This window comes from Dipodomys ordii, unplaced genomic scaffold, assembly GCF_000151885.1.
Source record: "Dipodomys ordii isolate 6190 unplaced genomic scaffold, Dord_2.0 Scaffold22, whole genome shotgun sequence".
Taxonomy (NCBI): domain Eukaryota; kingdom Metazoa; phylum Chordata; class Mammalia; order Rodentia; family Heteromyidae; genus Dipodomys; species Dipodomys ordii.
Window position 1 is genome coordinate 6,528,968 of NW_012267238.1, and position 16,196 is coordinate 6,545,163.

At 37.7% G+C, this 16,196-nt stretch overlaps 1 protein-coding gene across 2 annotated transcripts in view; it reads right to left on the reverse strand.

Moving 5' to 3' along the window:
- Window positions 1-16,196, reverse strand: part of Rsf1 (remodeling and spacing factor 1) — a 130,228-nt gene that overhangs the window by 48,280 nt on the left and 65,752 nt on the right. For both annotated transcript variants that reach the window (XM_013014090.1, XM_013014089.1), the window contains exons 3-5: window positions 12,233-12,325; window positions 9,645-9,850; window positions 2,725-2,879 (exon numbers count right to left, since the gene is read on the reverse strand). In XM_013014090.1, coding sequence (XP_012869544.1) covers window positions 2,725-2,879; window positions 9,645-9,850; window positions 12,233-12,325 — 454 coding nt within the window. The remainder of the gene's footprint in view (window positions 1-2,724; window positions 2,880-9,644; window positions 9,851-12,232; window positions 12,326-16,196) is intronic.

A 16,196-nucleotide genomic window follows, 5' to 3' on the forward strand; every position in this document is an offset into this window, starting at 1 on the left:
AGTGGTAGAGCGTTCGCCTTGAGCTGAAGAGCTGAGGGACAGCGCCCAGGCCCAGAGTTCAAGCCCCACGACTGACAAAAAAAAAAAAAAAAAAAGAAATGTACTCATTATCTTGTCCATGTAATTGTAACTCCTCTGTACAGTATTTTCACAATAAAAAATAAAAATAAAAAAATAAAGAGTACAATTCTTTGAGTTCAAGCCCCATTACTAACATAAAAAATAAAAAAGATGCTCTATCAGAAACCAAGTTTAATACTTGTAATTCTCATAGACATAAGAGTTTGAAAAATCCAAAAGAAAAAAAATTTAAATTCAACAACAAAAATGTTACAATTTAAAAATGGACAGGCTGAAAGTAGAGACTGAGAAGATTGTGGCTCAAGGCCAGCCAAGCAAAGTTTCCAAGACCACATCTCCACCAACACATGGGCAAAGTGGGAAAAGCCTGTTTTTACTACTTCACAGGAAGCATATATAAGAGACTGTGGTCGAGGTAGGCTCAGCAAAAAGTGAGATCCTATCTCAAGAATAACCAGAAGAAAAATGATCTAAGTGAAACTAAGTTAAGCTAAAGCAGAGTGCTTACCTAACAAAAATGAAGCCCAAACTCAAATGCTAGTACTACCTCCACCACCATCCAAAAATGGTCAGGCCAGACATGGTGACATGCATGTATACAGCTACTTTGGAAGGCTGAGACAGGAGGATTTTTAACCAAGACTATACCGAGCAACATAAAGTAGACCCTATCACAAAAGCACACGTGCAGAAAAATGGACAAAGGACTTGAACAAACATTTTTCCAAATAAGAAATATAAGTGGCCAATAAGTACTTGAAAAGATGTTCATTTACCATTAGTCATTAGGAAGGGCTCTGACTAAAAAAACAAAAAACACCCCAAAATAAAGCAAATAAAACAAAAATTAACAAGTGCTCACAAGGACACAAAGAAATTGGAGTCCTGAATATTGCTGGTATGAACGTAAATGATATAACCATTATGGAAAATACTGCAGTGGTTCCTCAAAAAATTAAACATAATAATACCAACTTCAGGATATATACCTAATAAAAGGCTCAACCCTATCTGTGCACCACATTCAAAGGATATTCACAATAGCCCAAAGGTGGGGGCAGTCCTAGGGCTTGAACTCAGGGTCTAGGCACTGTCCCTGAACTTTTTTTTTTTTTTTAATCTTTTAGTATATCATTTGTTTTTTGTTTTTTTTTTTTTGGGTCCAGTTGTGAGGCCTGAACTCTGGGCCTGGGTGCTGTCCTTCAGCTTGTCAGCTCAAGGCTAGAGCTCTACCACTTGAGCCACAGCGCCACTTCCGGCTTCTTTCATTTTGCTTATGTGGTGCTGAGGAATCGAACCCAGGGCTTCAGGCATGCAAAGAAAGTGCTCTACCACTGAGCCATCTTCCCAGACCTGTCCCTGAACTTTTATGCTCAAGGCTAGCACTCTAACACTTGAGCCACAGCTCAATTCTGGCTTTTTGGGTGTTTATTTAGAGGTAAGAGTCTCATGATCTTTCCTGCCCAGGCTGGCTTCAAACTGTATTCTACAGATCTAAGCCTCCTGAATAGCTAGGATTACAAGCACGAGCCACTGGTACTCAACATCAAGTGACAACTGTTAAAGTGGTAAAATGTCGTATATATATCTACATACATATATATAATATGAATACGGTTCATTCATGATATACTACAGATAATTTAAAAGCATTATGCTAAGCAAAGTAAGCCAGTCATAGAAGGACTAATATTTTTTGATTCCTCTCATATGAAGTTTTTGGTAGTCAAATTCACATAGACAGGGGCTGGGAAGGTGGCTCAGTGGTAGAGTGCTTGCCTTGTGTGCATGAGGTCCTGGGTTCAATAAGCAGAAAAAAAAAGCCAGAAGTGGTGCTATGGTTCAAGTAGTATAGTACTAGCCTTGAGCTGAAGAGATGAGGGACAGTGCCCAGGCCCAGAGTTCAGGCCCCATGACCGGACCCCCGAAAAAAGAAAAAATTCACATAGACAGAAGTAGATGCTAGGGATTGAAGAGATGAGAAAATGGGAAGATAGTATGTTACAGGAAGGAAGTTTCAGTTAGGGGGAAAAAAAAAGGATAGATGGTAGTAATGGTATGCCACAGTAAATGTGTTTAATAGAACCATAGAACCATATACTTAAAAATGCTTTAAACAGCCGGGCGCTGGTGGCTCACGCCTGTAATCCTAGCTACTCAGGAGGCTGAGATCTGAGGATCGCGGTTCAAAGCCAGCCCGGGCAGGAGAGAACGTGAGACTCCTATCTCCAATAAACCACCAGAAAACCGGAAGTGGCGCTGTAGCTCAAGTGGTAGAGCGTTTGCCTTGAGCTGAAGAGCTGAAGGACAGCGCCCAGGCCCAGAGTTCAAGCCCCACGACCGACAAAAAAAAATGCTTTAAACAGTCAATTCTATGCTGTATTTTTTCCCACAAAAGTTCACTATATGTTTTACCATTTTTAAATTAATAAAAGATAATGGTTATAATAGTTAGAACATATTTGATTTATATTTTAGAATGCTAAAAAAAATTCTTTGCCTTCTTCCCCTTTAAATAACAAAGCTTTATTGTACAGGAAACTCCTTAATTTTTCAAACTAGGATCAAATATAGTTTGTAGAGGAGTAGAAGATTAAAAGATTACAAAGCAAAGCAAAAAAGCCAAAAAACACACAAAAAAACCTTGTTTAGGTGTTGCTTCCTCTTTTTTAGTCTCCTCATCCTCTAAGGTGGGGCTTTCTCGGGAAGAGTTGTCCTGCTGGCTAGAGTTTTTCAATAGTACAGGATCAATCTGTGCTTTCAGCAGTGCAAGAGTCTCAGCCAACTCGTTTCGATTTCTAAACAAGGGGAAAAAAACAAAACAATATAAAAATCTTTTTCTTATCCCAAAGAACTGAGTAATACCCAATGGAAATTAAAATTACAGAAAGATAAATACATTAAGAACATCCAAAACAGTAGTACAGCTAAACAAAATTTTTCAAATAATTCAAGCTCATGATTCATTTGAAAAATAAGTTTCTATCTTGAGATTAATATTATTTGATACTGCTATAAATTATCTATAACTTTTTGATTATGGAAGAAAGTCAACTTTAATAATAGAGTTCAAAATTTACCTGATATTCTTTTGAAAATTATAGTTTAGAAGTACAACATGGGAATTCATTTTGATTCAATAATATTAGAAAATTCCCAATAAATAACATTTTAATCTAGATTCTTTTTGTAATTTCTTTTCATGTACATAATGTACTTTAATTGAAATCACTCCCTTTACTACTTTGTCTCCTCACAAATTATTATTATTTTTGCTCGTCCTGGGGCTTGAACTCAGGGCCTTAGAGCCTCCTGTGACTTTTTTTTTCTTTTACTTTATTGTTGTTTTAGAGGTGATATATAGCGGGGTTACCTTTACATATGTCAGGTAATAAGAACATTTCCTTTCTTTTCATAGTATCATGTTCCCTCACTTTCTCCCATTCCTTCCCTCTCATCTCTGCCCATGAGTTGCATAGTTCACTTTCATCAATGACCAGTGTGGCCTGTGGGCTCCACTGCTGTACTTTTTCACCTGCTTTCCACTGATTCTGTGCCCTCCTCCAACCTTCTCTCAGATGTGCACATACATATATATATATATATATATATATATATACCATAGATGAAGTGAAGAATACAGTCATAAGAAAATGACAAAACAAGAAAAAAAAAGAAACAGAATCCTAAGCTCAGCATAGGGGTTCACACATAAAATCCTTGTAATTAAGAGGCTCACACAATCCCACCACCAGTAACAATTTGGTGCTATGACTCAATTCTGCTCAAAGGGTACGAGCATGCAACCTGGGTGACCTGAATCACTGTAAACTACAAAGTGAATACCCAAAGGTCAATGTGCTCAGCAGCATGCCAAGATAGACACCTTCTAGCCTCAAGCTGGAAGGTGGGAACTTCCCCCCACCCCCCAGTAGGTTTACATGGAAGTACCCTTTGAGGGAATACCTCTATGCTTTCAATGGTGGCTTATATGTCCAACACCTCTCTCTTCCTCAAATGGGAAACAATCCCTTCACATCTCAGAAATCTCCCCCAGTTGTAAAATTTGAGCTCCCAAGCCCCAAACAAAAATGTGTTATTTTTATCCCCTGCAGCATTCTCTATGAAGTCCTGGCTGACCAATGGATCTCTAAGATAAGAACACCATCCTACAATTACTTATTCTGGAGATGACTGGGAAAATGGTCACAGCATATGGCCAAGCATGAATCCAGAGAGCGATCATATCAACACCCTTCCCCCAAAATAGTTACTATTCTGGTGATTGGCTTAGCTCTGTCCTACTGAGCTAAAGATGCTAAATTTTGCTTTCTTCTTCAGAGCATTTGCAGTTGGCCTCATAGAAGATGACTCTTGAAAGTACTTATGTGTCAAATGAATTAGTTTTCTTTAAATATTTGCTCTTACTGGCTTTTTGTTGACGTTAGCAGAAGTGCAACTTCACTTGCTAGGCAGCTTCTGTATCACTTGAGTAACATTTCTTTCCTTTTTGCTTTGGTTATTTTTGAGATAGGATATTGAGTTTTTACCCCACAGGTGTTGACTGAACTCCTACTATTTTTAGATGATTTTGTTGTTAACTACTGTTCAGATAGGATCTCAACAGATTCTTGGCGAGGTTGGTTTTGAAACATATTTCCACCAATCTTCATCTTCCACACAAGTCACTGCAACTATGAACTATCAGAGCAGTACTGTTTGAAAAGACATCACCTATAGGACAGATAGAATTAAACTTAAGATAGAATTAAACTTAAGAATGGACATAAGACTGAGTGCCTGTGGCTCATGCCTATAATCCTAGCTACTCAGAAAGCTGAGATCTGAGGATTGCAGTTCAAAGCCAGTAGGGCAGGAAAAGTGTGAGACACTTATCTCCAGTCAACTACTAAAAAGAAAAGTCATGGTAGGGGAAAAACAAAGGAGGAGGCAACAATGCTTGATAAGAAATGTAGTCATTACCTTGCTCTTGTGATTATAACCCCTCTGTACAGTATTTTCACAATAAAAAACATATATATATATTTATATGTATATTTGAAAATGAAAATAAATAAATAAAAAAGAAAAGCCAGAAGTGGAGCTGTGGTTCAAGTGGTAGAGGGCTAGCCTTGAGTGAAAAAGCTCAGGGCAGCACTCAGGCCCTTAATCCAAGCCCCGGGACTGGAATGGACATTAGGTAAGCTAAGAGGAAAAACTATTCCTTCTCAGTTTTTTAGTTATACAAATTGATTTCTACCTGTTATCACTTCTCCCCCAATAGGGGTTCAAATCAGACTGAAAAGGAAATATCCCAGTGGCTAGGGACAATTAAAGCCAGCCACAGAGTGATTAATCCCCAATATCTTAAGAGCAAATTGTCCAGATATAATGTGAAATGGTCACAATAAAAGTGGAATCAAACTGGGTATGGAGGTACATGACTGTAGTACTAGCACTTGACAGGCTAGAACAGAAGGAGTTTGAAGTGAGCCTGGGCTACATAACTACCTTTAGGCCAGCCTAAACTACAGCAAAAACAAGAATCACTTGGGACCAGCCTTTCTGACAGTAACTAAAGACTAGAGGTTATAGAAAAAAGAGTTCTTATGGTTATCTAATGCTAAAGCCTTCCTGGTATCTAGGATGGTATGTCTTCTGACTTTGACAACCTCTACTACTTCTGCTTTATAATGGGGTTTTGATATTTAGGTTCTCCCCTTCTCATATGCTGGTTTATTGCCATTCTGGAAGCTACAAAATTAAATTAGCCAACACACAAATTCCCTTAGGACTGAAATCATGTAGAGAAAATTACAAGAGGTAATTAAACTGTTTTTGTTTAAAAAAAAAACAAACATAAAACAAAACACCAAAAAACCCAGTGACCGTCTGGCTCAAGTCTATAATCCTAGCTATTCAAGAGGCTGAGAGATATGAGAATCAAAGTTCAAAGATATGAGAATCAAAGTTCAAAGTGCAACTATTAGCTCCAATTAACTACAAAAAAGCCAGAAGTGGAGCTGTGGCTCCAGCTCTGGAGCTGGCCTTGAGCAAAGAAGCTCATAGACAGTGCTCAGGTCCTGAGTTCAAGCCCAGTACTGGAACAAAACCAAAAAATAACCAAACAAAAAAAGTGACACTTCACTTGGACTTGCAAATGACACTGTGTCTGCTCAAGTCACCTTGGATAAAACAGTACTGATAGATAAACTTCTTGTGGAAGAGGCTACTGAGTACCTTTTACTGTTGATTGTAATGTCTGTTTCATTTTGTGACAACTACAGCCCTCCTGGTCCAACAAAGTAAAGGCCACTTTCTCAACAGTCATCTCTACTCAAACTCAAGCAACTTTCCTATGTACTGACAGAGTAAGACTTTGGACTTGAAGTTCTTCCATCATCCAGTCATATCAACCTTGTCTTCCACATCCTTAAAAGCTTTCAGGGTCTTGTCATATATTCCTTACTATTTGGGAGGCTGGGGTGGGGAGTTAAAGCACAGAAAAGTAACACATGGAAATAATGTAGCTACAAAGAGTCAATGGATAAACTTAGATTTGAACATAAAATCTTACAACATGCTCACCAACTAGGTCAGGACACTTAATATACAAGAATAACACCCTCCCAGCCAGGCTTGGCTTCTCAGGCAAGACTCTTCCATTTTTATTAAGGAATTCCCTGGAATGACATTTGGGCATCTTAGACATTTGCTGTACTTATGAGGAAAGATCTACAATTTGGTTACTAGCTGAGGCTTGGGCTGATAAGGTCCTTGAAACCTCCTAAGGAAGAGATGTTGTCCTGAGGGAGGACTCTAAATGGAATTAACAAGGATCAAGGAAAGGAGATCAAAGAAATGAGAGGATAACTTGCCTCTTGGACAACAGATTGAACCTGTTAACTTTAGCAAAAAATTTAAGGAAAACTGCTCCAAGTCCCAAGGAGAACTGAGCCTTCTTGCAGTCCAGCTAGACAAGACAATGTTCAAATACACACGCTAAACCCTCAGGTGCAACAGTTCTCAACATAAATTTTATTAGCCAATCCCACTAGATATTAAAAAGTAAATATAACCACAAAACTTTTTTTTACAACATGAATCCTAGGGTCACAACTTCAGTGCACATGAGAAGTTGTCTGGTGCATGTATGACTGTGATTGATTTTCCCCTTAGATATTTTCTTCTATAAGACACACACACACACACACACACACACACACACACACACACACACACACACACACACACTTCCCTTTTTCTTTTTTGTGCAGGTCCTGGGCTTTACTGCTCAGGACTAGTGCTCTACCACTATAACCACAGCTCCACAGCTTTTTTGGTGCTTAATTGGAGATAAGAGTCTCAGACTTTCTTGGGGCAGGGAAAGTGGCTCAGTGGTAGATTGCTCGCCTTGCATGCATGTGGTCCTTGGTTCGATTCCTCAGCACCACATAAGCAGAAAAAGCCGGAAGTGGGGCTGAGGCTCAAGTGGTAGAGCGCTAGTGTACAGCTGAAGAGCTGAGGGACAGCACCCAGGCCCAGAGTTCAAGCCCCACGACCAACAAAAAAGAAAAAAAGAAAAGAATCTCAGACCTTCCTGCCTAGTCTGGTTTTGAACCAAGACCCTCAAATCTCAGCCTTCTGAGTAGCAATGATTACAGAGTGAGCCACTGGTACCTAGCTCTAGAGAGGATATTAAAAAAAAAAGTAGGCTGGGAATGTGGCTTAGTGGTAGAGTGCTTGCCTAGCATGTATGAAGCCCTGGGATCGATTCTTCAGTACCACATAAACAGATAAAGCAGGACACATGAACAGAAAAAGCTGGAAATGGCACTGTGGCTCAAGTGGTAGAGTGTTAGCCTTGAACAAAAGAAGCTTAGGAGTGGTGCCCAGGCCCTGAGTGCAAGCCTCAGAACTGCACCCCCCCCCAATCTATGTAAGGCTAGTATATGTACACATGGAATAGTACACATTGAAGCACTATCAAACATCATAAACAGAACATCATTAAGTGTCTACATTCACAGAGAGAGATGGTGAGTTAATTTTACTTCAGGAATACTTACCTACATTTAGAAAAACTACATGAAGATCATGCAATTATATTTGCTCAAAAAATAATACACCAAGGCAGGCACCAATGGCTCAAGCCTGTAATCCTAGGAGGCTGAGATCTGAGGATCTCAGTTTGGAGCCAGCCAGGGCAGGAAAGTCTGTAATTAAGCAGCAAAAACAAGCCAAAAATGGAGCTGTGGCTCCAAGTGATAAGAGTGTTAGCCTTGAGCACAAAGAGGGCAGGGACAGTGCTTAGGCCCTGAGTTTAAGTCCCAAGATGGCACCAAAAATAAAAAGAAGATACTCATATGTAGAATTAAAACCTCTTTGTAGAACTACTTAACAATAATGAAATTCAGAAATGCCAATTGAGTGTTCTAAAAGTATTTTCATTAAATGTTTCTATTCAAATATTATTGTCAGCACAAATAGGAATTAAAAAAATAAAAAGAATTATGACACAAAAGTTCTCTAAATGCTTTTTAAAACTTCAATAAAGAAAGGCATATGGGGCTAGGAAGGTGGCTTAGAGGTAAGAGGTAGAGTGCTTGCCTAGCATACATGCAGTCCTAGATTCAATGCCTCAGTACCACATAAATAGAAAAAGCCAGAAGTGGTGGCTGAAGTGGTAGATTGCTAGCTTTGAGCAAAAGCAGCTCAGGGATAGTGCCCAGGCTCTGAGTTCAAGCCCAAGACTGGCAGAGAGAGAGGGGGGGGAGGGAGGGAGGGAGGGAGGGAGGGAGGGAGAGAGGGAGGGAGAGGGAGAGGGAGAGGGAGAGGGGGAGAAGGAGAGGGAGAGAGTGGTATATGTAGCAAAATACAAAATACACTGTATCAAGATGAATTGGCCAAATTAATATATTTAGAAATGTAACACCTGACAGCATACAATAGCTAAGAAGCCAAACAATGTTTTTTTGTTTTTTGCAGGTCATGGGGCTTGAACTTTGAGCTTGGGTGCTGTCCCACAGCTCTTCAGCTCAAAGCAAGTACTCTACCACTTGAGCCACAGTGCCACTTCAAGTTTTCTAGCGGTTATTTTTTTTTGGGGGAGGGGGGTTGGTCGTGGGGCTTAAACTCTGGGCCTAGGTACTGTCCCACAGCTCTTCAGCCTAAGGCTAGCGTTCTACTTCTTGAGCCACAGAGTCATTTCCGGTTTTCTGAGTGGTCTTGGAGATACAAGTGTCATGGACTTTCCTGCCTGGCTGGCTTTGAACTGCAATCCTCAGATCTCAGCCTTCTAAGTAGCTAGGATTATAGGTGTGAGCTACCAGCACCCAACTTCCAGATAACACTTTTTGAGGTGTAAAGTATATGCCCTGATACAGACCAAATGGTCAATTATTTACATTTATTTGGCAAATTATTGACACTTCATTGGGTACTAGAAATTTATCAACTTTGTAAAAAAGGACCATCCTTGATATCTAGAACATGTTCTTGTGGAGAAGAGATTAAAATAAGAAATTATTAAATAAATGTACAGGGATTCTAATGAAAGGTACCTGACAATGCATTTCCATGATGAGCCATCTTGATCATCTTGTTCTTCTATATACATTCTGACATTATGGTCTTGATCTAACTGGTACCAATACATGAGGCCATCTTTGTCTCGCCCAATTGGCTGGAGACGCATAGTATCAGCATCTTCTTCATTAATAATGTTCTTGAATTTAAGATTGTCATCAAACTGACACTCACAGAGATACTGAAAAATAGTTATAACATGGTTTAAAATATCTCACAGATATTTCATCACAATAAATATACAAACACATAACTGGTTTATTCAAGGACAAAGGAAATAGAACACTCAATTTCATCTACCTTGTCTACCTTTTATGTAAAATCCATTTAAAATAATCAACATAAAAAGATATATTTTAAGTTAACATTTAAATTTACATGAATATATCAATTTGATACAATCAAATTGATTGTATCAATATGACACACAGAAATCAAATATTTATTTCTCTTTTTAGGAGGACTGTTTGTGTAACAGTACTGGGATGGAACTTAAGCTGTCTACTATTTGAGTCTATCCCAGGCCTCTTCTCTGTCCTCTGCTTTTTAAACAGTGTGTCACAATATCTTTCGCCTCTGTTGGCTTTGGTCCGCAATTCTCCTTACCTATTGCATCTCCAGTAACTAGGAATATAGGTATGTGCTACCACATCTAGCAAATCAAATCATATTTCTATAGCAATAAGTCTAAGTACAGTAAAAATCACAATTACATAAAACTTTACTTAAGGTTTCATTTATTTTTAAGTAATGAATTATGCTGGAAAACATCTTAAATATTAATAGTATACAATAGTAGGTTTCGATATAGAGAGACATTGGTCATGTAGAACTGACAAATCAAACTAGTTAACATATCTATTACCTCAATGTACATATTTCTGTGGTAAGATAAGACTGACAAAATTAGTAATTTTCAAGTATGTAATATCTTATATATTATATCTTGTATGATAGATCATCTGCCTAGCACAATTTTTGAAAGTCAGACCAAAAACCTCTCCAATCAGACCACCCTAACTGTAACTTATGGTCACTACCATATAAAACGTTGCTTTTAGATATTATAAGGGGTACTTGTATCTGGCTTATTTCACTTAATGTTGTCCAGGTTCATCATGGAACAAATGACAGTATTTCCTTCTTTTTTTTTCCAGCTCAATAATATTCTACTATGTATATATACTATGTTCAATCTACTCATTTGTATTCAAGTTAGATTTGATTCCATTACTGCATCATTATTGCAGTAAACATCAGAGTACACATGACTGTTTGACCTAAAGATTCCATTTCTGTAGACTACATACCTAGTCAGGGGATTACTAAATCATTTGGCAGTTCCATCTTAAAATTTCTGAGAAAATCCCTACTTTTTGTTTCAAAGTGGTATTTAAAAAATGGTAATAATGGTCTGGGAAGGTGGTTCAGTGGTAGAGCGCTTGCCTTGCATGCCTGAGGCCCTGGGTTCGATTCCTCAGCACCACATAAGCAAAAAGAAAAGCCGGAAGTGGCGCTGTGTCTCAATTGGTAGAGCACCAGCCTTGAGCTTAAGAGCTGAGGGACAGCACCCTGGCCCAGAGTTCAGGCCCCATGACCGGACCCCCCCCCCAAAAAAAAGGTAATAATAATGTTTTCTGGTACTCTGCTGCCTGAGGCAGAAGGATCTTTTGAGCCCAGAAATTTGAGATCTGCGGCCAACATTGTAAAATCTCATTTCAAACAAACAAATAATATCAACATAAAATAAAACAAAGTTGGACATTTTAAAGATATAAATGCTGCATGAACAGAGTACCTCAGAGGCATAAGGTTTCCTATATGCATCTTGAAAACAGCAATTAACATGTATTAACTTGTAGCACTAAAGGGACAGCTATGAATATCTCTATGGTTATAGTAATAACCATATCCTGTCTCGAACACAGACACACTGACATATATTTTTAGAACCATCATAAATACCTTGAAGTTCTTTCAATAAGAAGTCTAGTTATAAATTACTGTAAATCTTACAAGTAGTGAATTTATTGTTACATTTTTCACAAAGCATATTTTCTCCTCTATTGTGATGGCTAATTACTAATTAGAAAATGAGAAAAAAGGAAAACTCAAACTTGAAAATAAGCCTATATTGAGATGATCAAGTGCTTTTGTATATTTTAATCATATACAATGGGATGCCCTTAGTCATCTCAAAAACAATATAAAATTACTAGTAATCAAATTACTATTGAATTACTAGGTTGGTAAACTTCTTTAGAATAATATAGCAAGGAACATCAAAGCTGAAAACAGTGGGTAAATGGAATTTAAGGCAATTGTTTGCCCATTCTATTAATGTTCTTAGAAGCAGAAATAATTCAAATTCATTATGTTTTGAGGACAATTTTAAAACACACCAAAGAAAGAACACTTTTTAAAATTACTGAACTGTAAAAGATTAAAAGAGTCTACTGTCTTCTGTCTCAATGTCTATTTTTCATTTATTTTCTAATCTAACAAGTAGTCAAAAGTGAAAACTTGAATAAAAAATAACTGTAACAGATAATACACTTATTACCTTTAAGAGCGCTAGTTTGCATTCAACACTCATTTCAAGATAGCCCTTCTTCTCCATCTCCCATGCCCAGGTGCTGTTAAACTCTTGGCATATCTGTCAGAGAAAATTAATATCTTGATACAAGAAAACACTTTTACTAACATTTAGGTTGGATTGGGAATGTCCTGCAACTGCTCTGGGTTCTCAAAGTCTGGTCCCAGCTTGGGGGGTACTGGAAGGTTGTAGAAGGCACATTTTGGCTTAGATCCCTTCCTCCATGTCTTCCTATCACTTGCATGGATGATTTCTCTCTCCACTCTTATTCTCTCTCTCTGGCTTACTAACACAACAGTGATAGTCTCCTAATATGAAGCTACATGTTCTTGTTAATATATATTTATAAAAGAGAATTTACGTGAGAAAGCTGACTAACCCAATTACACTCTAAAATGACTAATTAAATCCATCAGAAGTGTTTGCTAATGTCAGATAACTGAACTTAAAGAGGGGGTATTAAGGGGTACAAGTAGAGAGAGAGAAGATGAAGGAGGGCAAAAGAGAGAACCTGAAAGTAAAAGGAAAACTTATTAAAAGTATTTACAGGTTAGACCCTAAAGTGATTGAATCAAAAGCTAAAAGATCAAGATCTAAAACATTTTACCCCAACTAGACAGATAACTGAAGATAAAAACAACAGAAATGTCCACTAAACAAATGGCTACACAAAACGTACAATCTATTTAATAGTTTATTCAGTCACATGTCTAGCAAGTATAAAACCCTAGATTTGATACCCAACACCACACACAAAAAAATGTTAAGTACATGATTCTATTGATTCTCTGTAGACAAAATGTTTCAAATAATAAAATCCACAGGAAATATATTAGTAGTTGGGAAGGAATAGGCAAAGGAACAATGAGTTCTAATGGGTAGAAAAAATATATATATATTTTTTGCCAGTCCTGGAGCTTGAACTCAGGGCCTGAGCACTCTACCTGAAGTTCTTTGGCTCCAGGCTAGCACTCTTACCACCTGAGCCGCAGTACCATTTCTGGCTTTTTCTATGTATGTGGTACTGAGGAATTGAACCCAGGGCTTCATGTATGTGAGGCAAGCACTCTACCACTAAGCCACCCTCTCAGCCCAGAAAATAAAATGTTTAGCAATAAAAAAATATTTTGCAATCAAGACAGAGTGCTTACTCCTTATATACACTAGCATGAAAGGTAAGTCAGAAGACAGGTCCTGAGTTCAAGCTCTAGTACCAGTATACACATATAAAAAAGGTGCCAATTCTGAGGCGCCAAGACTGACCCCCCCAAAAAAAATGGCGATGGAGACAAAAATTTTGAGTGTACTTAAATTACTAGTAAATAATTTTGTATTATACATTCATTATAAGTATGTAAGCTTATATTACCTATCTTCACCATAAGAAATATTTAGTTATAGAAAGGAAATTTGACTAGCTTTAGCAATAATCTTAGGCTCTAACATATTCAGTATTACCACATTAGGATTTGAACCAAGTATCTGATGTTTTTACTCATTGGCTGGTGCTCTACCATCTGAGCCATGCCTCTAACCTCCTGAGGTGAAAATTTCAAAGTATACTATGACCTTGTATGGCAAGATAACAAAGAAAACCCTTCATACTATAAATCTATACTAACTCAAAAATAAGTAATAATGTCAATTTTACAATCTTTCGGTAAACTCTTTTCTTCAAAGAAACGTTATATTGGAAATGGCGCTGTGGCTCAAGTGGTTGAGCACTCACCCTGAGCTGAAGAGTCGAGAGACAGTGCCCTGGCCCAGAGTTCAAGCCCTGCAACTGGATAGGGGAGGGAAGAGGGGGCGTGCGGAAGTTATACTGAAAACATATAACATAGACTACCAAGAAAAATAAAACTTCTATAAAGCTATTTTATTTTCACACATTTTATTAACCATAACAGCATGCCTCAAATGCAAAGAGTATGATTGGAAAGTAGCTTTTCCAAGTAATTTGTTCTATAAGTAACCTAGAAACAGCATAAATATAAACAGACATAGCTGTTTAAAATCATCTAGACTGAGATCCAAATCCTGGTTCTCTCTACTAACGGTCTTGTTGGACCAGCCACCTATTTCAATTTCAAATTTGTCTTCTGTAAAATGTAGATTTTGTGTTAAGTACAAGAATATGTGCCAATAAATACTTGCTATGTCACAGTTCATTACATAAATATGATCCAAAAACTATTCCAGAAAAATCACCATGAAGATAAACTAGAGGGCTTCGAATGTGGCTCAGTGGTAGAGAGCTTGCCTAGCATGCATGAAGCTCTGGGTTCAATTCCTCAGTACCACATAAACAGAAAAAAGCATAAAGTGCTGCTGTGGCTCAAATGGTAGAGCACTAGCCTTGAGACAAAGAAGCTCAGAGACAGTGCCCAGGCCCTGAGTTCAAGCCCCATGATAGGCAAAAAACAAACAAACAAAAGATAAATTAGAACAGAAAACAGAATTGACTTAAAAGCTACGAAAAGGTAGGTCAGAAATGGTCAAAATGTACATAAATAATATTTAATAACACCTAGTTTCAGATATGGAGATGAAGCATATTGATGATATAAATAAAATAACTAGTGATTGATTTGCTTTAATTTCCTGCTTTTATTTTTCTGGGGAATTAATAGTATCTTATACTAAAAGTTTTCCATTGTTAAGTTATGTACCTATTTTGATACTGAATATGTTAGAGCCTAAGATTATTGCTAAAGCTAGTCAAATTTCCTTTCTATAACACTAAATATTTCTTATGGTGAAGATAGGTAATATAAGCTTACATACTTATAATGAATGTATAATACAAAATTATTTACTAGCAATTTAAGTACACTCAAAATTTTTGTCTCCATCACCATTTTTTTTTTTTTGGGTCAGTTGTGGGGCCTGAACTCTGGACCTGGTCGCTGTCCCTCAGTTTTTCAGCTCATGGCTAGCGCTCTACCACCTGAACCACAGTGCCACTTCTGGCTTTTTCTGCTTCTGTGGTGCTGAGGAATCGAACCCAGGGCCTCATGCATGCAAGGCAAGCACTCTACCACTGAGCCACCTTCCCAGCCCCAACCATCACCAATTTTTATTTCATCACTTACAAAGAAATTCCCCTTTTTCCTTGTCACTACTATGGTTTGAATTAAAAACCTTGTGCTTATTCAGTTTGCTTGCTCACTTAAGCCACATGATCAGTCTGTCTTTTTGCTGGAAATGAAGTTTCTTTTTTTAATTGGAGATGGAATCTTGCAGACTTGTACCTGGACTGGCTTCAAATCTCAATCCCCTAAACTCTACCTTCCTGTATAGTTAGAATCACTGGCATAAGCCACCAGTGCATAACCCCAAACAGACATCTTTTAGCCATTAAAGTCTCCTCTCAACTCAAAGTACTTTCTAATCTACTTTTGGTATCTGGATTGGCAAATCCAGATTCAAGGTAGCTTGTGTAATTAGAACCACGTAATATTGTCCCTTTGTGTCTGCTTATTTTCTCATTTGATATAATGTTTTCATTAAAGTGTAATCTTTAATGCAACACTCAGTCACCTACTGATGGATATGATTTGTTTCCATCCGTGGCTACTGTAAGTAATAACATGTAAATATTGGTATAAAGTATATGAGTCCCTGCTCATGTGAAGATGCCTATGAGTGAAACTTCTAAGTCATATGGCAAATCTACAATTAGCTTTTGGAAGATCTGCCAAACTCTTTTCCACAGCAGGTGTACCATATCACAGTTCCATAAAGAATATGGGAGGGCTTCAATTTCCCCATCACCATACCACACTACTCACATTCAATTGTTTATTCTGTTAGGTATAAAGTAGCATATAATTGTGGTTTAGAATTGCATTTTCCTAATGACTAATGATATTGAACATCTTTTGATATGCTTATTATTAGTCTTTGTATATCTTCTTTGCAGAAATGTCTA